The sequence below is a fragment of the Siphateles boraxobius genome, unplaced genomic scaffold, assembly GCF_051911475.1.
Source record: "Siphateles boraxobius isolate OS27281-9 unplaced genomic scaffold, OSU_SipBor_1 130, whole genome shotgun sequence".
Classification (NCBI taxonomy): domain Eukaryota; kingdom Metazoa; phylum Chordata; class Actinopteri; order Cypriniformes; family Leuciscidae; genus Siphateles; species Siphateles boraxobius.
The window spans coordinates 29,244,318-29,270,661 of NW_027508734.1; the positions used below are offsets into that span (position 1 = coordinate 29,244,318).

Sequence of the window (26,344 nt, forward strand, 5' to 3'; positions counted from 1 at the left end):
AATATATTCAGTTCTGGTGCGCCCAACCTTATCGCTACGGTTTAATAGTAGCCTATGCTATTCACCAACTAAACAACCTATTCAATGTGTTCAGTCTCTTTCACGGCCATCATTTGTAGTAGCCTATTCACAAACTGTTCAAGCGTAGCGTTTTCCCGGAGTTCACTGTAGCCTGCTCCCTGAATCGTGTAGTTCAATTTTCCATAATGTGTAGGCCTGTCATTATGTCAGTATCAGTATTTGCTTTCTATCATGCACAAATAAAAATGTCACTGAACTTTTGCTGTTTAATTGTTACAATGAGCACTCAAACTCACCAAACCAACAATTACTAAAAACACACACAAAAAATGATTTTGCACAGGCACTCTGCACTATTCATATGATACAAGTAAATTTCACCAATTACTTAAGAAATTTATGGTTAAATAAATACATATTAAATATTATGAATGTACTCATTTTGATTGTTAAATATTAATCTTTTTCTTTTAATAAAATAGCATATCTGTACAGAATCTATAATACCAAGACAGAATTATTTGACGAGAGAAATTCTGACCCACACACACAAATCACCACAGAGGTGTGAAATAAAGTGCAGCTTTTTTTTTAATCATCCTAATATAATACAGAGTTGTCTGTATGGTTCTTTACCGTGACCAGCAGAGTATCAATAAACAATCATTAAAAAAAAAAATATGCTGAAAATTGCAGAATTTTAAAACCACACAAGCAAAATGTCCCTGGAACAACACTGAAAAAATAGTTTGAAAGTTCAGTTTGAACAAAATATATTATGTACAAATATAACAATTAAGTGCATAAACATGTTACAGAGTCACACTCTGTTAAAACCTTTTCACAACAAGTTGTCAGTCGGAATATTTGAAACTGATCTGATTCTAAAAGGAAAACAAAAACATTTACAATCCAGGAACAGACAGGTCAGCATGCATCTTTACTGAAAATAAGCAATTCCTGAAACAAACCGAAGAGATCGCTACTGTTCATTGCTAATTTATTGTCCTTATGGTCCAATAAGTTCGACTTTTGGCCTGTGAAATCCAGAAATCATAGATGTATTGGAGCCACAGACCACAGAACAGCATATTGGCACAGCAGCTCAGATACAACCTCTAACATACCTCAATGAAGTCACAGCACATTGTCAACTTTTTACCAGCCTACTGGCTAATACCAAGCTTAGCTGCTATGTTAAATCACAGAAGAAGGCTTTTGAAAACCCATCCCTCTTCACTGCTGCTGCAGTGAAGTAGAAATGCACTGTTACTGTCTAATGATGAAGTCCTATGTGACGTGTAAATTCTATATTTCGATTCATGCTCATCTTCATTTCACCTGTAGTCTGAGGAAATGCCATTTTTATGATGCCATATTACAGAATTGAAACATTAACAATTTTATTCTATGAAAACTCTCATAATACATCCCTGCAGCTACATTTCTGTATTTAATAAAAACATTTTTTTTATATATATTTCTGAGTATTTATATACCTTTATAAACAAACTTTTTAATAAATATATTTGTTTTTTCCTCTTTAAATAAAACAATTTAAAAATTAAAGAAAAACATTTCATTTACAGCAGAGCAGCGAACCGTTCAAGGTAGACGGTCAAGCCTTATGGTAGCCATTTTTGGGTTTTTTCAAGGGCTCAAAGTTCTCATAAATAGAGAGTGCAGCTGTGTTTTGGTAGATCAAATCTACATTGTTTCCAGTCCGAGACTTGATGATGTCCATGGAGCACTGGTTAAGAAACACATATTGATCCTGCAAAAGTAGAGAATGTAAAGGCCTGTACTGTTAGAGAATAGGATCCCGATTATGGCTTACAAAACAGTTATTGAAATTTCATATTTGATGATTATTTGTTAAAGATATATCCACACTATTTTTCAACGCAGAGGTAAGCTATTTTCTGTGTAATAATCAATTAAAACAATATGATAAGTTACAGTTTGCAATATCAAGCAGCATATCGGACAGTTTACAGCTGTAATAACTGGAAGCGGATGAGACTGGAAGTCTCAACACATTTAAGTTACAATGGCCGCACCCACGCTCTTACGTTAAGAATAAGGTGGATAAAAGAACATGCAAATAGTGCAGTGAGATGAAAAATATGTGTTAATGAATGTACCTCTGTTTGCACCATGAGTGGTCTGTGCATGCGTAAATCGTGGATGATCCCATATACATCCACTACACCATCCCGCTCGATCTGAAAGATTAACCGGTCAATGGCGATGAAGGTTCCCGTCCGGCCCACACCGGCACTGCATTACGAAAATAAAAGGTGTTCAGAAAATGACTTTTTCTTTGCGGGAGTATAATAATAAAACAGTGTTGAGTAGACTTGTTTGTATACTAGTTCAGGAACTGTTCAAGTACCTGCAGTGCACAAGTGTGGGTGAATGTCTCGAGTACTGGTCCATGTGTTCTCGGACCAGGTGTCTGAAGTTGATGAGAAGCTCAGTGGTCTCAGGAACTCCATGGTCTGGCCATGCCGTGAAATGGAAGTGACGAACTGATCGGGACTCTGATGTTTTCACCTGTCATGACAAGAATCATTTATGCCAAAACATCAACACAGTACTTTACAGTAAATGAGGCATAATGCTACAATTAAGACATAACACTAAAATAATACAAACATGATACCAATTAAGATAACTGTGACTTCCTAGGAATTTAAAAAAATAAAACAACACAGACCCACGTGTTACACAAAAACATTTTTGTCAGTGTAACATACGTGTCATTTAGTGTTACAGTAGCCTGGGTCTATCTGTAATAATAATATAGACTTACATTTTTCACTTCAAAGTCACGTAAAGTCCAGTCCTCCAATGGAATCTCAGAAGTAGTCATCACTGTCAGATTGTTAAAACGTTTTAGATCTGCTGGCCAGTATTCTTCACATTTTACCTGATAGGGACAGAACATTATGAGAACATTTATTTAAGCTCAATCCTTCAATTAGAAAAAAATCTGAAAGAGGATATGAACATTGAAGTAGTGGTCAAGGCTTTTAAAGGTGATGCATGTATGATGAAGACATGTATCCTAATCTGACAATAAAATTGACTGAAACATGTGAAATGAAGGCTCTGGCGGGTGAGATCACAGATAAAGTGATGAATGTATACTGTACCCGTCCCTGCTCATTGCATTTGGTGAGCATGACAATAGTGTGCACATTTTTCTCCCAAATCAGCCTCCAAAAGTCATTGACAGTGCAGGGCAGTGGCCCTTGGGCTGCGATAAACTCCTTCTTTGATGTGTAACCCTGGAAATATCACACAGTTAGTATGAAAAATGTGTAAATAGCTAATGTTTTTTTATTTTTTTCGTTTTTCATACCGGCATGTAGCTGGCATTGATGTAGTCATCAAACGAGTTGTCGAGCACAGAGAGTTTGACACGAGAAGAATCATCTGTAGAGAAGACATGAACCATTATAAATATGTCCAGAACAGACTAGATGTGGAGGGAACTTGGTCTTGTGTTATTTCATGGACTAAAATGAGGTATTTATATAGCACTTAACTATGTACTACTATACACCCAAAGTGCTTTACAATCATGTCAGGGGTTTCTCCTCAACCACCTCTAGTGTGCAGCAACGACTTTGACGATGAGACAGCAGCCACAGAACAACTGCGCCGGTGCGCTCACAATAGAGAGAGAGAGTAGTAGAGCCAATTGAAAGCATGGCTATTATTATTAGGAGACCATGATTGATAAAGGCCAATGGAGGGAATTTGACCAGGACACCGGAGTTACAACCCAACTCTTTACAAAAAGTGCATGGGATTTTTAATGACCACAGAGAGTCAGGACCTCGGTTTAACGTCTCATCTGAAGGACAGATGAAGGTAAACACTCGTGAGTGGAGAAGTTCTTACATGGCAGCACATTGTTATAACGATTCTTGGCTTTGTTTTCAGGGGCCAGAGCAACAGTCTTCAGCTGATTCATCCCAACCGGCCTTAGATCCTACAACCACACACACATACATTTAGTTAATCATACATTTATTTTCTTTATCATTTGATTTTACTACATTCACATACCGGTAAATAATTAAACATGTCATAAAGCATTTTGTTAAAGCAATGAAGAGGAGCAAAACATGGTCTAAGCAAACCAATCAGACATTGCTACCAAAAATACTGGAAAATGGAAATCTAGTTGCAATACTTGCAATGCCAATCATTATTTATTATTAATGTTGATCAGTTGTAAATCTACAAAGAAACCAAAGATATAATCACCTCAAATTCTTCAGCAAATCCACAGAAGGAATCAGCCCTTTGCCTCTTGTAGTAAGCCTCATAATCCTCCACCTTTATTGGATTACTCCTGTGACACCATTAAATAACGTGATAAACCATGATTTAAACTATACAAGACACCACAGAACACTGTATTTAAACAGCATAATGCAGTATATTCTGTGTAAATACAATAATATATGAACATAAATGTTACAGAAAAAAGGGCTTATTTTCAATTGCTATTATGAGACACAATTTCACATTCTTTCCCCATCTAAAAAATCACAGACATGTAGTAAAAAACATGATCGAATCATGAATATATGCACAAAAATGAGAGTGAATAAACATGCATAATTACTTACACTTTGTTTCTGTAAGAAAACAAAAATTAAAGGTTACATTTTTATGGATTGATATGTATTACTTTTTCTATTGTTTGTTTCCAGTATGTATTATGTTGTTTTGAAGAGACCAGTATACTGACCTTATAGAGTGGATAGGAACACTAATAGAATCATCTTTTCTTCGCTTCCTGAGATATTGAGAGCATAAATATGATTGATTATCTAGTTGCCACTGTCCATTAATATATAAAAACAGACCTGATGAACACTGCAATTTGGCATTACTGTGGGGGCACATGCTAAAGTAATCTTAAAGGGATAGTTCGTCCAAAAATAATAATTCTGTCATCATTTACTCACCCTCATACAGGTTTTTAAAGTAAATGATGACAGATTTTGTTTTTTGACTGGATTTTTTTTTTTGTTTTTTTTTTTTGTTTTTTTTTTGGGGGGGGGGGGGGACTATTCCTTTAAATCCTTCAAATCTATCATATCAAACACAAAACTCTAAATCAAACCATTAAAACACTTTAAACATCAAGAATCATGTATGAGATCTGTAAAATGCCTTACCGTCTACAAACCACAACCCCAATGATGATTACAACAAGAACAACAGCTACAACGGTTGCTGCAGCTGCTCCTCCAATTACCTCTGAAAGATGGAGAGTGACAAAACAATTCAGTCAAGTCAACAAAAATAAAACTGTATGGAATTGATCAAATTTGATATAATTTATATATACACTGTGGATCTAGAGTTTGTAGATGGAAAGATTTTATGACGATCCAAAATATCACATATTTGATACACACAGGCCAAGTCCACTCATTAGTCAGGGTAAGTAAACAAATCATTCGGGAGCACATTCAATGGCACAGTTCTTGTTGCAAAGTAAATTAAAAAATCTAAATTAAATTGGAAAATATTAAGTGTTGTTATATGAACAATGCAAGATTTTTACAAGCTAAAAATATGTGACCACAAAAGTAATCAGCTGTAATCTAAATGTTTGTCTTTAATGGAAATGTGTTTGTCAATAATTTTCATCTGACATTAAGGTGCAATGAAGTAAGTGCTTTAAATATTGACAGAAAGTCTCCCAGTAGTTACCTGGGTTCTCTGGCAGAGTGATGGGACTAAACTCAGATATGGAGTAGTATGAATTTGACACATCCACTAAACTGTTATTTAACTCCAGATGTGTGAAAGTGATGACAGCAAAACTGCAAGAAAGCCAAACACATGACAACATAATGCAGAAGACATAACAACGTTATGTGATTCATCACAGTAGTCCAGAAGATGGAGGCAGTATCAGGAAGCATTAGGAACGAAGTGCATCAGTTCAGTTTAGTTTAGTTATGGAAATAACCGTAACACTGTTATAATGGGATTTAATCTATGCAGCACTGAAGTTAATGCAAAGTATGGGAAGTGTATTGATTTACTTGTAACTGCCTTTGGCATTTAGTTCTCCATTTTTGTAACTATTCCACATAGTTTCATCTCCAATGATGATTGTTTGGTCCTGACCACTTCTACGCTCTGTTGTTTTTTTGACAACAGCCAGGAATGTGTTGCACCGCTTTGCTTTCCAGTCCTCATAGGTGTTCAACAGGCATTGATCCAAGTTCTTAGTATTGACCCAGCAGTCTGCAGGAGGCAAAACTCATATTTAGTGCACCAAAAACAAAATGATTACAATCCAACTCTTCTTTTTTTTAATATACTTTTAAATTATTATTATATATTATACACCTAAAAAGAATAGTAAGTGTAGAGTATTAAAATGGAAAATTGAGATACAATTTTATTAGAATGTATTTTTTGTACTATCATTCAAACGTCTTTTTTTTAAAGAAATTGATACTTAAGGATGCATTCAATTTATCAAAAGTGAGTAAATACATTTAGTAATGATGTAATGTTTCATAATGTTACAAAAGATCCATTCAAATACATGCGGTTCTTTTTAACTTTCTATTCATCAAAGAATCAAAAAAAATCAAGATTTACACAAACATATTAAGCAGCATTTTCAACATTAATAATAAGAAATGTTTCTTGAGGCAAATCAGCATATTAGAATGATTTCTGAAGGATGTTGAAAATTCAGCTTTGACATCACATGAATAAATTACATTTTAAAATGTATTAAGATAGATGACAATTATATTAAATTGTAATCATAATAATAATAATAATAATAATAATAATAATTATTATTATTATTATTATTATCATTCACAACATTACGGTTTACTCTAGTTTGATCAAATTAATGCATTCTTGGTGAGCATAAGAGACTTCATTCAAAAATATTTAAAAAATCTTACCGACCTCAAACTTTTGAATGGTAGCATAAATTTGTATTTTTTTACTACCTAATTATTAAAGACACTAATATAGTGGTATTTTGCTAAATGTTAAATGTTAGAATAAGCCATCAATGGATTTTAGAGATTTACAAAAGAAGACAAATAAAATTCTCAGGTTTATTAGACATACCATCTGTGCCGGAGGAGACAAGCACACCATAATAGAACACAGAACCATTCGTGTCATTAAAGATGTCTTGATGAAGAATCAAAGTAAACTTGTTATATTGTAGCTCAGATACTCTCACTGCTGTCACTTTAGGTACAACAGGTCCTATAAACACAGAAAAATAAGAAATATGTGATATGCACTCATATATAAAAACAAAATACTAAACAGATATAACTCTCCTTACTTGTGAAGCCAGTCATACAGGAGATCACCTTCACTGTGCTATTCTTCCCACAGCCGAGTGTCCAGAGCTTGGCACTGTACGGTTTGTTGTACTTGAGTCCAGTGAAGTTGTAGTTTAGATCGGTGATTAAATTGTTCTGTAACTCCTCAGAAACGTTAACCAGCTTGATTTCAAAGCCCAGGTTTCCACCGGGAGGACGGCTCCATGAGAGGGTGAGCATTGGTAAGGTTAAATTAGGACCCGTACAGGTCACATTGTCCACCGGTGCTGCATCTATACACAGCAAAACACACCAAAGACAATGCTATTTTACCTTTTTTGAATTAAGACATTCAGAACAACATCTAATGAACTTCACCAGACTAAAGAGTTTAAAATTACTTTAAATAAGAAATCAAGAAAGTGGACATGTTTGTGCAAGGTAGAAAACTACACATACACCACAAAAGAACTCAATGCTGAATGCTGCAAATTTCATAGTCCAAGTTCCTGAGAACAGTATATATAGGTATATATATAACAGTTTATAGTGTTTGTACTAACCTGTGCATGCTTGCAGCCACATAGCTTCTCCCTCAGTGTTGTCAAAAGCGTTGCTCTGGACACTGATGTTATAGTGCGTTGAAGGCATCAGATTGTTTATAGTCATGTTGTCTGAACTGGTTGTGTAGTTTGCTACCTTGTTACTATACACTCTCAATATATAATTCGGGACCCCTTCCACTCTTGCCCAAACTACAGAGATGGCATTTGTTTCTGTGGAATTAACTTGTAGGTTTTGAACAGGATTAGGCTCTGAAAACAGATGCAGAGAGTAGGATGAGGACTTTAGAGGAGATCTCAATGCACATATTCATGGTAGTTTTATGTAAATGGACACTCTGTCTAAAAGGCACAGTTCACCCAAAATTTTAACTATGTCAATATTTACTAACCCTCACACTGTTTCAAGCCTGCTTGACTGTCTGTCTTATGTGAAAAATAGAAGGTGACTTTTTTTGTTATTTAAAAATATATTTTAATATGTAATTTATTGCTGTGACGGCCAGTCTTCATTGACACATGATCCTTTAGAAATCATTCTATTATGGTGATTTGTTGCTCAATAAACATTTATTACTTTCACAAATGTTGAAAACATTTATTTTAAATAGAAATCTTTAAGTCTCTGTCACTTTTGTTCATTTAATGTGTCCTAATGTGAATGTTGTTGAATTAATTTCTTTAAAAACAAATCTTATTGATCCAAAAAATGTGTGTATATCTTGGAATGTTATTTAAATGTAACATAACCTTTTTTATAATTTTCCATACCACTAAGTGCTGAACTTACTGGTGGTTACATTGTAGCTGACAGATTTACTGCTGAAATTCATTGGCCCTACAGTAGCCACAGAAACAGTATAGGATGTTCCAGATCGCAAGCCATCCAAAAGGAAAGTGTAATTAGGAGTGAGATAATGGCCGTTGTTAAAGCTGGACCAGTAGGTCAGGTTGTAGGTGAAGCTGCCAGCTGTCATGTCCTGAGCTTCAGCCCATTGAAACAACAAAGAATGATTGCTCTTTAACAAATTCTTAATCTCTCCCGGTCTGTTTGGATCTGCAACATACACAATCATAATCTATAAGCACTGCAGTCCAATATGCTTATTTATAAAGGTCTGCCACATGAATTCCTGACTATGGTTTGGGGTTGAATACTCACAAGTTGCCATTTCTACTGGACGCGATGTTTCCTGGAAGGCTGCATTGACAGTCGTGAGTGTGACCATGAATACAGTTGCTGCTTTTAGTTGAGTGAAGGTGTGATTGTGTTCAGTGCTATTAAGAACTCTAGAGCTGCTCCATCCATTACTGCTGATGTTCAGAATGTACCGGTCCAGGCCACCAACAGGATGATCCCACGTCACCAAGACTGAGTGATTAGAGCCTTCATTATGTAGTTTGGGAATCACTGTAGAGGGCTCTGTGGAGAGAAAGAGAGAGAATGAGGAAGTAAAGTGTCCCTACAAAAGCAATAACTACCCAGATTGTCTGGATCAAAGAGAATATTTGTGTTTGATTCTCCTTGTTGGAGTGTGTGTGGGAGTACATACTCATGAGGACAGAGATGTTCACTGGTTTTCCCAGAATGCCGCAGGCCAAACTATATAGACTGAACTGACACATGGTGCCAGGCTGCAAGTCTTCCACTGTGATATTTTCAGAGGAAGTAGACAAGTTCCTACTGTTTTCTGTGCAGTTGGACACTAATACTTGGTAGGAAAACCCATTGCGGTACTCCTTAGGATGGGACCAGTTCAGCCTCACGGCAGAAACATTCAAGACCTTGTAACTCACATTGGAAACCGAAAACGGCTCTGGAAAGCAAATAAGAACTGACTGTAGTGCAGATGTGATAGCATGATATGTGACAAGAATGTCCTCAGTACTGTGTTGTCATTCAGGATAGTTACTTACCACTGCAGGCTGTTATAAACTGGGGATCAGACTTGGTGCCGCCTGCCGTCTGAGTGATAATGCTGATGTTGTATTGACTAGCCGACTGCAGTGACAGTAGCTGCACTGTGGTGTTACTCACAGTCTTCTGGTCAAATGTGCCATTGGGGTGTGTGAAGTTGAGCAGGTAGGAGTAACCGGATTGCTGAACATCATGCTGCTTCCAGCTCAGAGTTATACTGGTCTCAGTGTATCCATTCACTCTCAAATCACTTACAGAAGTAGGATCTGAAAATCATTGAGAAAAAACAAAACACATACACTAATCTTTCAGCAATGTACGGCTCAAAAATGGGCTGTACAGGGCCAAGGGTCCTATTCTAACCATCAAGGAAGTATACAATGACCACATATATATACAGGGCTTGGCATTGACACATGCCAACCCACCAAATGCAGGTGGATTTCAGCAGTGGCGTGTAATGAAGTCACTCCTACTACTAGCCACTTTGGCGGGTTGAATTTTATAATACCTGAATGAAACGCTTCCAATTCTCATTTTCCGCAGAATAGCATGATACCAGCTGCACTTTCTCACCTGCTCATCTTTCTGACAGCGAGTTGACACACAAACCCGCTTCCCGTCATTTGCTACTGACGAATATTGTTGGTGTTACAGGGCTTGAATTTCGGCGTGGGATTGCGCGTATTGCACATAATTTTACTCATTCCCGCAGATGTTGTGCTCACTAAAATAAAGCTGCCTCTCAGTACTAAATTGAGGGCTTTTCTTGCTACTTATTACGCTTAAACAGTCAAATACACACGCAATAAAGTCAAAATGCCATTCTTGGTGAGTATTACGTAAACACAGTCAGTTATGGTTTAAGTGAACATAAACAGTTAACAAAGAAAACACAAGTAACACTATAACAAATCCGTGCGTCAGCTCTTAAATTGACAGCAAACTAATAAATATATATATATATATATATATATATATATATATATATATATATATATATATATATATATATTAAATATAATATAATATAATATAAGGACGCGTGTCCACCAAAGCATTTTTAGCCAGCTGCAAACGCTAGGCACTCTGCTGAAAACGCCCAGCTGTGGGCGCTTGAGAGCGTTTTGGCAGCACAGCGGGGGTTTTTTCAGTTGAGAAGCTTTGCTATGATACAGTGTATCCGCAGAAGTGCTACTAGCATCTCATTTCACAGATAGTTTGTTTCTGTGTTGTTTCTATATAAAAATGTCAATACAATGTAAAGTATTTGCTCTGGCTCTTGTTTTAAATGTTTTTGTTCCGGTGTGGTATTTGTCCCGCCCCTCCTCCACTGTGTTGGACATCTGGGTAAAAAGTGACAGTGATGAGCGCTGCGTTTTACCCAGAGTTGAACATTCTTCAACTCTCGGCAACCGATAAAAAATGCAGAATGCTGAGCACTTCAGCATGAAAAAGACACTCAGTGCCTCATTACGCTCATGGCGTTTTAAAAAAGATTTTATCAAAGAATTTGCTGACTTTCTATCAGAATTAGTATTGACTGCAGATAAAGTCCTAATTGTTGGTGATTTTAATATACATGTAGATAATGGAAAAGATGCATTGGGAATTGGCATTTAAAGACATTGTTAACTCAATTGGAGTTAGACAACACGTGTCAGGACCTACTCATTGTCGTAATCATACTCTAGATCTAATATTATCACATGGAATCAATGTTGATGCTGTTGAAATTCTGCAGCAGAGCGACGACATCTCAGATCATTATCTAGTCTCATGTAAATTACATTTAGCCAAGGCTGCAAAGCCAACTCCGTGTTACAAGTATGTTAGACCTATCACTTCTGCCACTAAAGATTGCTTTATCAATAATCTTCCTAATCAGTTTCATCATCTCAGCATCCCAGATAGCTTAGAAGAACTTGATATTGCAACAGAAACTTTTAACTCTCTCCTTTCCAGCACTTTAGACAAAGTTGCTCCGTTGCGCTTAAAGAAGATTACATAAAATAGTCCAACACCGTGGTACAACGAGCGCACCCGGGCCCTTAAGAGAACAGCCAGAAAAATGGAGCGCAACTGGAAGAAAGCAAAACTAGAGGTATTTCGGATTTTATGGAAGGAGAGCTCAATTGCTTACAGAGAGGCTTTAAAAGCTGCTAGATCTGCTTATTTTTCAATCCTATTAAAAGAAAATAAACATAATCCAAGGTATTTATTTGAAAAAGTGGCTACACTAACGAAAAAGAAAGCTTCAAGCCCAGAAGTTTCCAAGAAACACAGCAGTAATGACTTTATAACTTCTTCACTTATAAGATTGATAATATTAGGGACAAAATTATAACTATGCAACCGTCTACTACAGCATCACATCAGGGAGTGCATTACAGTCTCCCTGAGGTAAAATTTGATTCATTTGTTTCCATAGGAGAGGAAGAATTTTGCAAACTCGTTGATTCATCTAAATCGACAACATGTATGTTAGACCCTATACCGACTAAACTACTGAAAGAGATGCTTCCAGAAGTTATAGATCCTCTTCTTAACATCATTAATTCGTCTTTGTCTCTAGGATACGTACCAAAAACCTTTAAGCTGGCTATGATTAAACCGCTTGTTACAAAAACGCAACTTGATCCTACAGAATTAGTCAATTACAGGCCGATCTCAAATCTACCTTTTCTGTCAAAGATATTAGAAAAGGCAGTATCCTCACAACTGTGTTCCTTTCTTGAAGGAAATGCTATCTGCGAGGATTTCCAGTCAGGATTTAGACCGCACCATAGCACTGAGACAGCTCTCATTAGAGTCACAAATGATTTGCTCTTATCATCCGATCGTGGTTGTATCTCTCTATTAGTGTTACTTGATCTTAGTGCTGCATTTGACACCATTGACCACAACATTCTCTTAAATAGACTAGAAAACTATGTTGGCATTAGTGGAATTGCATTAGCATGGTTTAAATCATATTTATCTGACCGCTATCAGTTTGTAGCAGTAAATGAAGAGATGTCTTATCGATCACAAGTTCAGTATGGCGTACCACAAGGCTCAGTACTAGGACCGCTGCTGTTCACACTGTACATGCTACCTTTAGGAGATATCATTAGGAAACATGGAATTAGCTTTCACTGTTATGCTGATGATACTCAGCTCTATATTTCTTCCAAACCTAACGAAACTCACCAATTCACAAAATTATCGGAATGCATAGTTGATATAAAAAATTGGATGACTAGTAATTTCCTACTATTAAATTCTGAAAAAACAGAGATTCTAATTATTGGACAAAAAACTTCCACACGTAATAACCTAGAATACCGTCATAACCTAGAATACCGTCTAACACTTGATGGCTGCTCTGTTAAGTCTTCGTCGTCAGTTAGGAACCTGGGTGTGCTCTTTGATACCAATCTTTCATTTGAAAGTCACGTGTCTAGTGTCTGTAAAACCGCATTTTTCCATCTTAAAAATATATCTAAATTACGTCATATGCTCTCATTGACAAATGCGGAACAACTAGTTCATGCGTTCATGACATCAAGGCTAGATTATTGTAATGCTCTACTGGGTGGTTGCCCTGCACGCTTAATAAACAAACTACAGCTAGTTCAAAACGCAGCCGCTAGAGTTCTTACCAGAACCAGGAAGTACGACCATATTAGCCCGGTTCTGTCAACACTGCATTGGCTCCCTATTAAACATCGTATACATTTTTAAATATTGCGTATTACTTACAAAGCACTAAATGGTTTAGCTCCCCAGTACTTGAGCGAGCTCTTAACGCATTATAGTCCTTCACGTCTATTGCGATCTCAAAGTTCTGGCCAGTTGATAATACCTAGAATATCTAAATCGACTGCTGGCGGTAGATCCTTTTCCTATTTAGCACCAAAACTTTGGAACAATCTTCCTAACATTGTCCGGGAAGCAGTCTGTCAGTTCAAAGCTAGACTAAAAACACATCTCTTTGACCTAGCATTCACATAACACTCTATAGACTTCTATAATTCAATATTAGGCTGCTTAGATTAGGTCAGCGGGAACTGGGAACACTTCCCTTAAATCCTGATGTACTCGTTACATCATAAGAAGAATGGCATCTACGCTAATTTTAGTGTCTTTTTTTATCCCGAGGTTTTCCCGCAGCCTGCCGGATCCTGGCCGTTTCCAGATCTGACGAAGGACTTTCGCCTGGACCTGATGACAATGCAGTGCTGAAGTGCCAACTAGCCTCTCCCTATGGAGGATCCCTATACCACTCTACAGATAAAGCGTTGTGGAATTTTTCGGTTCGCGTACCTACCCAAAGTGATAAGATAAAATAAAATTCTGCATCAAAATTTATAGACAAGACAAGTAGTTTGTTTAGGCATGGTTTGTAAGGAATTACAAACCTGCGCACATATATTCAAACGTACATAACTATAGAATCAATTCTTAATGCGCATGTGAACGCCATCAGCGTCTATCACAGGTTCACGTTTAAAGTTCACGTTAAGAGAGAACGGTGTCGTCTTAGCGGCCCCTAAAACAAATGATCATTTAGACGGAAGTGAATCAATCAAAACTAACTTTAGCTGGAAAAAACATTTTTCAAGAACCACTATAAAACCAAACCAATCTCTGTTACCTTAAATTATATGTTTATCTCTGTAAAGCTGCTTTGAAACAATCTACATTGTTAAAAGCGCTATATAAATGAGGATGACTTGACTTGACGTGGCACTCCCATTGAGAAAATACGCCAGCCACGTGAAAAAGCCTCTATTTGACAGTTTAATTTTCAAAAAAGAAACAAATAATGATTAAATTGTAATTTTTGGGTGAACTAGATGTTAAACGTTATCAAATATAGAGAAAAATCAATGCAAAGACAAAAAAATCATAAATATCTGCATAATGATATTATTTCCTATTTCAACCTTTTGGATTTACAACCACCAAATTAAATGAACCACACTTATACAGAGACATGTGGTGACATCACCAGATTATGTATCTACAGCAAGCCACATGGATATGAAAAAGGAACGAAAAAAGCAGGGGAAGGGAACATTTATATATAAATTTTGTATATATTTATTTATATAAAAAATATTGTATTGTCGAATCAAATTTATAGTGAGAAAGACTTCAAAGGTGTACGTATTCATTTAAACTTGCGTGATACATGTATATACTACAAATGTGCATTGCTTACTTGTATATGCAGTGATATTCTGAGGAGAACTCAAATATCCCAATGCACCAACAGTCCTCACAGTGATGCTGTACTGGACACCTGCACTGAGTCCTGTCAGAGAGCTGTAGTTTTGGCTGCAGTTCATTGAGTTCGTAATGAGTGTGTTGTTGCTGTACTGCAAGAAGTAGCTGTGTGACACTAAGCTCATGTTGAGCGGTCGAGCCCAGCTGATGTACAAAAAGTTTGTGCTCTGCTCTGTCCTTAACTCGCCAGGAGAAGTAGGCACTGAAATGACAACAAAACAGTCACAGATGTGATATACAAACAAGCCGAGAGCAACACCTACAGGTCATCATATCACATTTTCCTATATCCATGTCTGTAATAAAAGTTATGAAATCAGTTAATGGTTTCATAAATAGTTGCATTCATTGTAACAAAAATATCTAATGATGACTACCATATACCCAAAACTAAAAATAAAATGCTGCTGTAAATGTAAACTTGAACTTTAAAACTTCAAACTATTAATAAACACATACAGCGAGCACAGTGGAAAAAAGAAATAGGAAACGTGTGAAATTAATCAAAAAACTGCACAATGGTGTGAAAACTGTAATACTCTTTCTTGAAAAGGACATACTAAAGTGCTACTTCCAGTGTAATATGCCTGGTTAGAAAAGACTAGTCAGCTCTTTGTTTCTGAAAGCAAATGTCTTACTTCCTTTTCACACAAAGTGCATGCAAATGGCAATACAATAGTGTGCAGTATGAGTTTAATGTGAGTAGTGCTTTAAGTGCTTATACATGAGTAATTCACATTGTTTATTTCAGAATGTGTGAAGGGTCTTACAGGTGGCATTTAACACACTATCGCTGTCCTGCTTTATGGGTCCACTGATGCTTGTCACAATGACCAAGTACTGAGTTCCAGGCAACAGGTCTGAGAACACCACGGTAGTCTCATTCGTTCGGTTCTCAGTCTTTAAAAGAGTTCCGTTCAGCAGGATTTTGACGTTGTAGAGACTCACAATACCAGCAGGTGGTCTCCAATCCACTCTCATACTCTGAGTGCTGCCTATTGCAGAAATATTGGACGCTTTCCCAAGAACTGATAACACATAATAAGAGAGGAGGAGAAAGAGGGTTACTAAATCAACATCACAGCGGTATAGACATTGTCCTGCAAAAATGTGTGGAATACATTCATCTTTACATACATCTAGTACTTTTACTGCCTTGTGGTGTGTAGTATAAGAGACGTTATTGAGAAATGTGGGAATTGTAATACCTGTGAATGCAGAGATGGCTACAGGTTCAGAGATCATGCCGTTTACTACAGTTCGCACAGTAAAGGTGTAGTTGTTCCCGGGGATCAGGTCCGAGACATTCATGGACTCACTGTTACTCTGTAACCATCGTTCCCCGTTTACGCTCACATTGTACAGATATAAAGATTGGTTGTTACTCTGATAAGACCAGGACAGGCGCATCACAGTGGTGCTGACAGGAGAGGCAGTTAAATTAGTCACTGGCCGTGGCTCTGAAAGAGAATGCACACAATTATATTCTGCATTAGACATATTAATGTGTGTGAATTTGAGTAAGCAAAGACTAGGAAGCTATACTGAATTTAACATGAATGAAAACAGTGCTCTGAGGGATAGATGTACAGCCTTTACAATGACATGCAGTGCACTAAATAAAGGTCTTAGATCTCATGGAATTTTCACAACCTTTAAACCGGTCTCCTGAAAGTCTTTTGAAATGGTATTTTGTCAGCTGAACAGCTGACATGTTGTTAAACAACAGCACAATCCTTTGAACACACTGTACTTCTATCCCTCACTCTCATTTTCATTCCTGTCAAAAAGGATAAAATATGGCGCTAGTCCATTTGGTAGGCATGTGCCAATGTTAACATTACGCATAATGCCCATTAGAAGGCTGAAAATCTCATTAGGACAGACAACATCATTACACAAGAGTATATTCTTCTAAAGTTAGAGAGCGATGTGTAGTATTTAGACTCACTGGTATTACACTGTATGAACTGTGAGGGTCCAGATATGTTGGCAGCTATTATGAATGTTCTTATGCTGCAATTATACTGAGTCCCAGGCTGCAACTGAGTAATCTGATAATTGTTGGATGTGGTATTGAGAGTCTGATCGGGTGAAGAGATGCTAATACTATAGGAGAACAGGTTGAAGTTCCCATTTGGGGGAAGCCACGTCAGATTGACTGAATTGGTGCTGACAGCGGAAACCACCAGATTTTGTACTTTATTAGGAACTGTGGAAATACAAAACACACTTATACAACCATACACATAGTAAAATATACTGTAATTGTAGTGTTAATTTTTTGTTTACACTATCAACAGCTTATGTTAAATGCAGTGCGCTTTACAGTACCTGTATATGCGGTGAGATTTACATAAGAGCTCCTGAGATCTTTTACTCCTATGGTGAGAGCAGTGATGTCATACTGACTGCCCGAAAATAAATTTGTGAGCGTTGTGTTTAAAGAAGTGGTTTGAATCGAAATCTGGTTGACCACTGAAGAATTGGATCTATACAACACTTCATAGGACACAGTCAATCCATCCATCGATAAGGGTCTTGACCACAGCAAAGAAATAGATTCATTAGTCTGACCGCTCACTCTAAGAGCTTCCGGCGGGTTAGGCTCTGAAGGGAAAATATCACACACACACACACACACACACACACACACACACACACACACACACACACACACACACACACACACACACACACACACACACACACACACACACACACACACACACACACACACACACACACACACACACACACACACTATAAATGAACCTGCAGATGTAATAAATGCATTAAGGTTTTGTTTGATGTTCTGGTGATGAGGTGGAGAGTGTGTGAAGCTTTTCTGACTCACTAGTGGCAGTCTGTAATATGTTAGAGATGTTCCTCAGGGCTCCACTGATGGAGGTGACAGTGAGGTTGTAAACACGTCCTGCCGTGAGGTTACCGATTACTGAAGAGTTGGTGAAGACGGGGATGGTCTTCAGCTCAGCCCCGGACACACTCACCTCATACGAGTCCACACGACCGAGAGGAGCTGCCCATTCCACCGTCAAACTGCTGTTACTGGAATTCAGCACAGTGATATTCTCTACTTGTGCTGGACCTGAACATGGGTAAAGACCTTCATTAACATACATACATACATGCACTACCGTTCAAAAGTTTGGGGTCAGTTTAAGAAGAAATGTATATAATTATTCAGGAACAATACACTAAATTGATCATAACTATAAGTTAAGACATTTATAATGTTACAAAAGATTTATTTTTAAAATAAATGGACTTTATTTTTTTTTAACTTTATATTCGTCAAGGAAAAATCATTGTGGTTTCCTTAAAAATATTAAGCAGCACAACTGTTTTCAACATAGATAATAATAACAATAATAATAATAAACAACAACAACAACTATCTCTTGACCACCAAACCAGCATATTAGAATGATTTCTGAAGGACCATGTGACACTGGTGACTAAGTTTATTCAAATACAAAAAAGAGGATTTCAAATAGTAATAACATTTCACAATATTACCATCTTACTGTATTTTTGATCAAATAAATGCAGCCTGGAAGAACATAAGAGACTTCTTTCAAAAACATTACAACAAGTTTACAGACCCCAAACTTGTGAACGATAATGTAGAAGTACATTTCACAGCCATTGCCATCCACACACAAACCTTGGATCGATTTACTCCACAATACAATAGAGACACCGTTAAACCCCCTATTTTCTTCTGCCTAGGGTACGTACTTGTGTTTTGAGATATCTCAGCAGCATGCCCAGTAGTGCTGTTATCAGAGGCCACCGAGGTGACTTTGAAGGTGTATTTGGTGCCAGGTGCAAGATGTAAGATTTGCATGGAGGTTTGGTTAGTAGTGAGCAGGTTTAAATCCCAAGCTACTCTATAATACGGGCTAATGCCATTTAGAAGTATCCAACTCAGGTTCACTGAGCTCACAGTGATGGAGTACACAGACACGTTACTAACAGGGTTGGGGCCTGTAAGTGCAAGAGAGCGGATGTGGACCTTTCTGAGTGCAAGAAAGTCAACAAGGACAACCAAAAATGAAAATTCTGTCATTATTTACTCTCATGATAAAACAGATGTTTGGCAGACCATTCGCCCTGCTTTTTACCATACAATGAAAGTGGCTGTGATCAAAGGCTTTCGAGCTTCAAAAAGAAAAAATGTATTTGTGCATTTAATTTCAGGGATGTCACATGCAAGGCATGGCATCAGTTATGTCATAACCATCTTCATGCATACATTTTTATGCACAAATAAGATGTGAGAGCTGCATCAAAGTTTCCATTGAGTTCTTACACAAAGCTATAATATTGTATCATATTAGAAGACTTGGAACACAGAGCCCTGAGTAATATGGTGCTTTTATGTCCTTTCTAGAACTTGACAGACTGGTCATGCGAGTCATATAAAGGAAAGTCTTTTGAGTGTGGAGCAATGTGAAGGTGAGTACATGATGACAGAATTTCCTTTAATCATTCATGTTTTACTCGTATTAAACAAAGCTTCTGCAGTATAAAAATATTAGCGTTATATCATACAGCTGTCTAAAAATGTATTTTCATTTTATGTTATTGATGCCTTTGCGATTGTGATTGGCTGGGACTTACGCAGAGTAAAAGATCGATTGGTCAATGATAACTGGCCCGTCTCGTTCAGATATATTGTGGTGGAGTTGAGCTGCGTGATGGTGGCATCTGTTATGCAAGTAGAGAAATATTGAGTGTGTGAGTGAATGAAAGAATGAGAAAAGTGCATGAAAGAGTGATATGGTGAATGTAAACGAGGAAAAAGGCAGAAATATTATTTCTTAATAATGCTCCTTTCTGAACAACAGTGACCTCATTGCTCAAAACCACTCAAACCACTAAAAACATTTACACCTTATCAATTGTTATTTAGAAGTAGTAAAGACTTACTGGTGGAGAAGTTTCCACAGCACACCTCTGAGCAGTTGATTTTAAAGAAATATGTGTTTCCAGGCTGCAGTCCAGTCACTGTGATGCTATTCTGAGTGTTTGTAATGTTGGTGTTCTGCACACTACAAACAGAGCCGTTTCCTACAAACATAGTGATTTCTGACGTTGTGGGGTTTATCTTGTATTGGCACAGTGAACCTAAATAAAGACACAAAACCAGTGTACAGTCGGTAAATGTCCAACATTATTTGAAAACATTATTAACAGATTGAGTGGTTTAAGATTAAAACTATTGGTATCATTTATCCAGGCTGTAAAATGCTAGCAAAAGAGCTCCTTATTAGAAAAGGACTTTACACAACATTATATCTTGGAAATATTAAACAGAGAGTTGAGTAAAGATTTACATCTTGTTAATATATCAAGTGTAGCTGGTAAGAAGAGAATTACAAGGCATTGGTATAAGCAGGACATCCCCTTACTTGGTAGTATGGATAGAAATTGTTATAGAGGATCTATTTCTTAAACACTGGAAGAAATGGATTGAGTACCGTAATCTAAACAATACATCAATGACTGTATGTAAATCTATACTTGCCTCAAAACAGCATACACCCCTCCCACACACACACACACACACACACACACACACACACACACACCACCACCACTACTGTTAAAGTAAAAAGTAATATAAAGAAAAGAAAGGGACTTTAGAGATGATTATACTTACAGTCAGAGTAAACATGAGGTATCTGGGGAAGAAAACAACATTGTCACATATCAGATGTATTACTTTTCTATTTTGCTTGCTTAACAGGGTTAAGAAAGTTTCAATCTACAAAAGCACAACTTTACTGAATAAGTGCATTGTGCAATATCCATTTCAGATATAGATCTATTAGGGGTGTCCAATAACATGATTTTTGATCATGAACGATTAAAATGTCTCCACGATCTGCTTTTGAAGAAATACTGTAGTATCGTGCCACAGCGCACATTCTATCAGTTGCAGTTCTGGCGCCTCCGTCCGTCCCAAACAAGTGTGCCGCACACGTCCTGAAACGTGAAGCCAAAATGTTTTGTTCGCCCCCAGGTGTCTGATCCCAGTATAGGTCATAAACCCCACCCTCTCCATGTAATCTAATGGGACGTGAGGCAAACTAATTCAAATTATACTTCAAATAAAAAATTTTTATGTAGTTTTTATCTCTCTGAAGAAAGTTAAAATGTTCATGTTTTTCAAAATAAGTTTGGTTTTAGTTAGTTATTTGATGCTATAAAAACGTCAGTGTGACGCCATGATTGACAGCTGAAACTGACAGGAGGGAAGTAGTCACTGAGGCCCCAACCAACTTTTTTTTCTGGATTTTCGGGAGGACATTGGAGCTTTAAATTTAATTTCTGCATTTCCATAAACAAAAGACAAAGAGAATTAAAGCTGCAAGCAGCATTTAGCGGTGTTCAAGCAGTTAAGGCAGTTAAGGCAATTAAGCTCAAAAGCATCAAAAGACATTAAGTTTCATGTAGCAAGCATGAAACACTGACATCATAGATGGAATAGACCTTGTTTTAGCATGATTTACCATGATATACCAAATTTTAGCGTAATTTTTCATGATTTACCATGTTCCAGTATGATTTACCATGAATCTAGCATGATTTACCATAGTTTACCATGATATACCAAGTTCTAGTATGATTCACCATGATTTACCCTGCTCTAGCATGGTTTACCACAATTGAACACATTCTAGTAGGATTTAATATGATGCTAGCATGATTTATCATAGTTAACCATGATTTACCATGTTATAGAATGATTTACCATGATTTACCATGTTATAGAATGATTTACCATAATATACCACATTCTAGAATGATTTACCAGGATTGTAGCATGATTTACCATTATTCATCACATTGCTAGCATGATTTGCCATGATACTCCATGTAATAGTATTATTTACTATGATTTACCATGTTTCTATCGTGATTTACCATGATTTACCACATTGCTAGCATTGATGTGAAGTGTCAATAGCCATGAAGTGATAAACTGACAAAAAAATGATTGTCTTATAATAGTTAACATGGAAAAACAGGTTTGCTTTAGTGTAGAATAGTGATGAAAATCAAGTCTGTCAAAATGAAACTGAGCCAATAAGTGGTCTTCTACTGCCCTCTGCTGACCATTATACTTATTAATAAAGTGTTTTCACAGGTATCTTATTTAGACATATGCTTACACACACACACACACACACACACACACACACACACACACACACACACACACACACACACACACACACACACACACACACACAAACACACAAAGACAAATGTTGTTGTTGATTTTTTCAATGCTATTGGGATGTGTCATTATGAAAATATACTTTAATGGTCTATAAGCATTTCACATAATGTCTTTGTAATCTATTAATCCGATTATTCAGCATTTATTCAGAAATATAGGACTACACACACACATTCTGTTGTAGATACAGACATTTGAACTATGTGATGGAAAAAAATGTTTACTGCAAGTCTCCTTCAGGATTCACATTTCTCAATGTGCCACAATAGTCAGTAGCAATACTTCAATAGATGAATTTTGACTAAATGTGAGTGTAAATGTTAAAATAGTGATTTTATAAAGTCTAAATAACAATTATAGAATTATATTAGTTAGTAGCATGACAAAATGACTATTTTAAACAGCAGGGGGCAGTAGAATACCACTTATTGGCTTAATATGCCATTATGTTATAACTTTAACGTTTTTAACTGTTATAGATGCATTATTTCTTATCTTATTTAGAGTCACATGTTCTGACTTGTTTTTAAGAAGATCTGAGCATTCATTGAAGATATATAGGCTTTCTTGGTAAAGGCTTCATATTGAAGTGACCCTATTATAGCCATCCAAATGAAGAAGTTATAACTTTTCTGATAATTATTGATCTAGAGAGTCCAGAGAATTGTACTGCACTGGTTTTGAACATTATGATATGAACATTACATGATAATAAATGCAAAACACCATTTACAGCAAATACAGGCAATTTGCCATAGGAAATACATTGTTTCAAAGCTTTTTAACAGTTATAGCGCCACCTATGGTCCGATCTCTATAAAATTTGGCATGGTTTTTAAGGATGTTATGTCACATATGCTCACCAATTTTTGTGAAGTTCTGAGGTTTCGTATAGGATTTATAGGCTTTTGACTATATTTTGCCACGCCCATTTTATAAATGACCCTGTTATAGCCAACCAAATGCCAAATTTCAACTTTTTTTTGATAATTATTAATCTAGAGAGTCCAGAGAATTGTCCTAGACTGGTCTGGTTCCGATCGGGCGAAAAACCAGGGACTAGTTCGCAAAAGTAGGTTTTTAACATATTCGTGAATATTTAATGAACGGTTTGATTGACAGCAATGGTTCTAGAGGCAAAGTTGTTCATCATGAGGAGATCTATCAAATGATATGCATTTTGTGGGGATGTGTGCAACACCACGTGATTACAGAGCCGTAAAACTCGTTAGCGCCAACTAGTGGCCGATTTCTTTCAAAACTCTTACAGACCTCTTGGGCCATGAGTCGAACATGCCCATAGAGTTTCGTTCCGATCGGCCTCCGTTAACCTCGTCTCACAGGTGCTCAAACTTCATTGGCCGATGGCGGCCATGTTTTTTTAGATACGCCAATATCCTTTTACACATACATGGCACCTTGGACCAAGACACTGCATACCAATTTTCAAGTCAATCGGACTAACGGTCAGGTGGCCACACCCCCTTTTATGTTTTTTTAATGTTATAGCGCCACCTAGTGTTAGATCGACGCGGTTTTTTTACTGTGACCTCAGATTGAGCTCATACATATGTGTACCAAGTTTGGTGAAAATATTTCGTTTCGTTCACGAGTTATACCCATTTTAGTAAAATTAGCTCCGCCTCCTTCGAACGTTTGGGAACCCCCTAGCGACCGTGAATCGAAATTTCAACGTTTTTTCGATAATTATTGATATTTAGTGTCCAGAGAACCTTTCTGCACTGGTTTGGTTCCAATCGGACGAAAAACCAGGGACTAGTTCGCAAAAGTAGGATTTAGACAAAACCGGAAATAGCGAAAAAATTTGCATACCGGAAATGAAATCCTTGAGGCCTTTTTTGTTCGGCTTGAGCCAAGGATTCCAATGATATAAGACACTTGAGGCTGCGACAAAGGGTTATTGAGATTTAAGCAAAAGAGTGCATTTTTTTTGTTTTTTGCGCTATAGCGCCACCTATGGGCCAATCGGCCTCATACTTTGATAACCTCTCCTCGATTTTTGTACTACCTTATGCCAAAGTTTCAAGTCTCTAGGCCTTACGGTTTGGGCTGCACGATGCGTTTTAGGTTTTTTTTTTTTTCAAATAGCAATTACAATAGGTTTTCAGCACTTCGTGCTTGAACACCTAATAATAGGGGACCTTTTTGCCCGTTATAGCGCCACCTATGGTCCGATCTCCATGAAACTTTGCATGCTTCTTCACCATGTTAGGACACATGTGCTCATCAATTTTTGTGAAGTTCTGAGTTTTTATTTATGATTTATAGGCTTTTGAGTGTATTTTGACACGCCCCCTTTTCTAAATGACCCTGTTACAGTGAACCAAAGGGCAAAGTTCAACTTTTTTTTGATAATTATTGATCTAGAGAGTCCAGAGAATTGTCCTAGACTGGTCTGGTTCCTTCCGATCAGGCAAAAAACCAGGGACTAGTTCGCAAAAGTAGGTTTTGGACAAAATTGGCCATAACAAATTTTTCTTCGCTCAAATCGACAATCCGAGATATACATCTTGTCCGTCTTGAGCCAAGGAACACAGTGGTGTGAAAACCTTGATTCTAGGTCAAACGGTCGAGGAGTTATGGGCAATTTAGTACTTTTGGTTGCTGTAGCGCCACCTATGGGCCAATCGGGGTCATACTCTGATAGGTTCTCCCCAAACTGAGGCCCTACCATCTGGCCGAGTTTCAAGTCTCTAGGCCTTACGGTTTGGGCTGCACGATGCGTTTTAGGTTTTTTTTTTTTTCAAATAGCAATTACAATAGGTTTTCAGCACTTCGTGCTTGAACACCTAATAATAGGGGACCTTTTTGCCCGTTATAGCGCCACCTATGGTCCGATCTCCATGAAACTTTGCATGCTTCTTCACCATGTTAGGACACATGTGCTCATCAATTTTTGTGAAGTTCTGAGTTTTTATTTATGATTTATAGGCTTTTGAGTGTATTTTGACACGCCCCCTTTTCTAAATGACCCTGTTACAGTGAACCAAAGGGCAAAGTTCAACTTTTTTTTGATAATTATTGATCTAGAGAGTCCATAGAATTGTCCTAGACGGGTCTGGTTCCGATCAGGCAAAAAACCAGGGACTAGTTCGCAAAAGTAGGATTTGGACAAAATTGGCCATAACAAATTTTTCTTCGCTCGAATCGACAATCCGAGATATACATCTTGTCCGTCTTGAGCCAAGGAACACAGTGGTGTGAAAACCTTGATTCTAGGTCAAACGGTCGAGGAGTTATGGGCAATTTAGTACTTTTGGTTGCTGTAGCGCCACCTATGGGCCAATCGGGGTCATACTCTGATAGGTTCTCCCCAAACTGAGGCCCTACCATCTGGCCGAGTTTCAAGTCTCTAGGCCTTACGGTTTGGGCTGCACGATGCGTTTTAGGTTTTTTTTTTTTTCAAATAGCAATTACAATAGGTTTTCAGCACTTCGTGCTTGAACACCTAATAATAGGGGACCTTTTTGCCCGTTATAGCGCCACCTATGGTCCGATCTCCATGAAACTTTGCATGCTTCTTCACCATGTTAGGACACATGTGCTCATCAATTTTTGTGAAGTTCTGAGTTTTTATTTATGATTTATAGGCTTTTGAGTGTATTTTGACACGCCCCCTTTTCTAAATGACCCTGTTACAGTGAACCAAAGGGCAAAGTTCAACTTTTTTTTGATAATTATTGATCTAGAGAGTCCATAGAATTGTCCTAGACGGGTCTGGTTCCGATCAGGCAAAAAACCAGGGACTAGTTCGCAAAAGTAGGATTTGGACAAAATCGGCCATAACAAATTTTTTGTTGCTCAAATCGACAATCCGAGATATACATCTTGTCCGTCTTGAGCCAAGGAACACAGTGGTGTGAAAACCTTGATTCTAGGTCAAACGGTCGAGGAGTTATGGGCAATTTAGTACTTTTGGTTG

At 37.3% G+C, this 26,344-nt stretch overlaps 1 protein-coding gene across 5 annotated transcripts in view; it reads right to left on the minus strand.

Moving 5' to 3' along the window:
* Nucleotides 1-594: 594 nt before the first annotated feature.
* ptprja (protein tyrosine phosphatase receptor type Ja) overlaps nt 595-26,344 on the minus strand; it is a 45,865-nt gene continuing 20,115 nt past the window's right edge. Inside the window, exons 2-31 of one of the 5 annotated variants that reach the window (XM_077229063.1) lie at nt 20,815-20,836; nt 20,082-20,279; nt 19,773-19,859; nt 18,888-19,136; nt 17,983-18,234; nt 17,460-17,735; nt 17,077-17,337; nt 16,334-16,585; nt 15,896-16,153; nt 15,061-15,327; nt 9,851-10,117; nt 9,487-9,750; nt 9,096-9,356; nt 8,724-8,990; nt 7,934-8,185; nt 7,391-7,663; nt 7,165-7,308; nt 6,105-6,309; nt 5,767-5,879; nt 5,226-5,307; nt 4,793-4,840; nt 4,671-4,679; nt 4,303-4,390; nt 3,934-4,024; nt 3,389-3,462; nt 3,180-3,314; nt 2,837-2,953; nt 2,417-2,577; nt 2,166-2,301; nt 595-1,795 (exon numbers count right to left, since the gene is read on the minus strand). In XM_077229063.1, coding sequence (XP_077085178.1) covers nt 1,640-1,795; nt 2,166-2,301; nt 2,417-2,577; nt 2,837-2,953; nt 3,180-3,314; nt 3,389-3,462; nt 3,934-4,024; nt 4,303-4,390; nt 4,671-4,679; nt 4,793-4,840; nt 5,226-5,307; nt 5,767-5,879; nt 6,105-6,309; nt 7,165-7,308; nt 7,391-7,663; nt 7,934-8,185; nt 8,724-8,990; nt 9,096-9,356; nt 9,487-9,750; nt 9,851-10,117; nt 15,061-15,327; nt 15,896-16,153; nt 16,334-16,585; nt 17,077-17,337; nt 17,460-17,735; nt 17,983-18,234; nt 18,888-19,136; nt 19,773-19,859; nt 20,082-20,279; nt 20,815-20,836 — 5,265 coding nt within the window. In that variant the 3' untranslated portion in view covers nt 595-1,639. Of the gene's footprint in view, nt 1,796-2,165; nt 2,302-2,416; nt 2,578-2,836; nt 2,954-3,179; nt 3,315-3,388; nt 3,463-3,933; nt 4,025-4,302; nt 4,391-4,670; nt 4,680-4,780; nt 4,841-5,225; nt 5,308-5,766; nt 5,880-6,104; nt 6,310-7,164; nt 7,309-7,390; nt 7,664-7,933; nt 8,186-8,723; nt 8,991-9,095; nt 9,357-9,486; nt 9,751-9,850; nt 10,118-15,060; nt 15,328-15,895; nt 16,154-16,333; nt 16,586-17,076; nt 17,338-17,459; nt 17,736-17,982; nt 18,235-18,887; nt 19,137-19,772; nt 19,860-20,081; nt 20,280-20,814; nt 20,837-26,344 lie in introns of all 5 variants that reach the window. The other 4 variants (XR_013203665.1, XM_077229064.1, XM_077229062.1 and 1 more) reach the window with 4 other exon arrangements.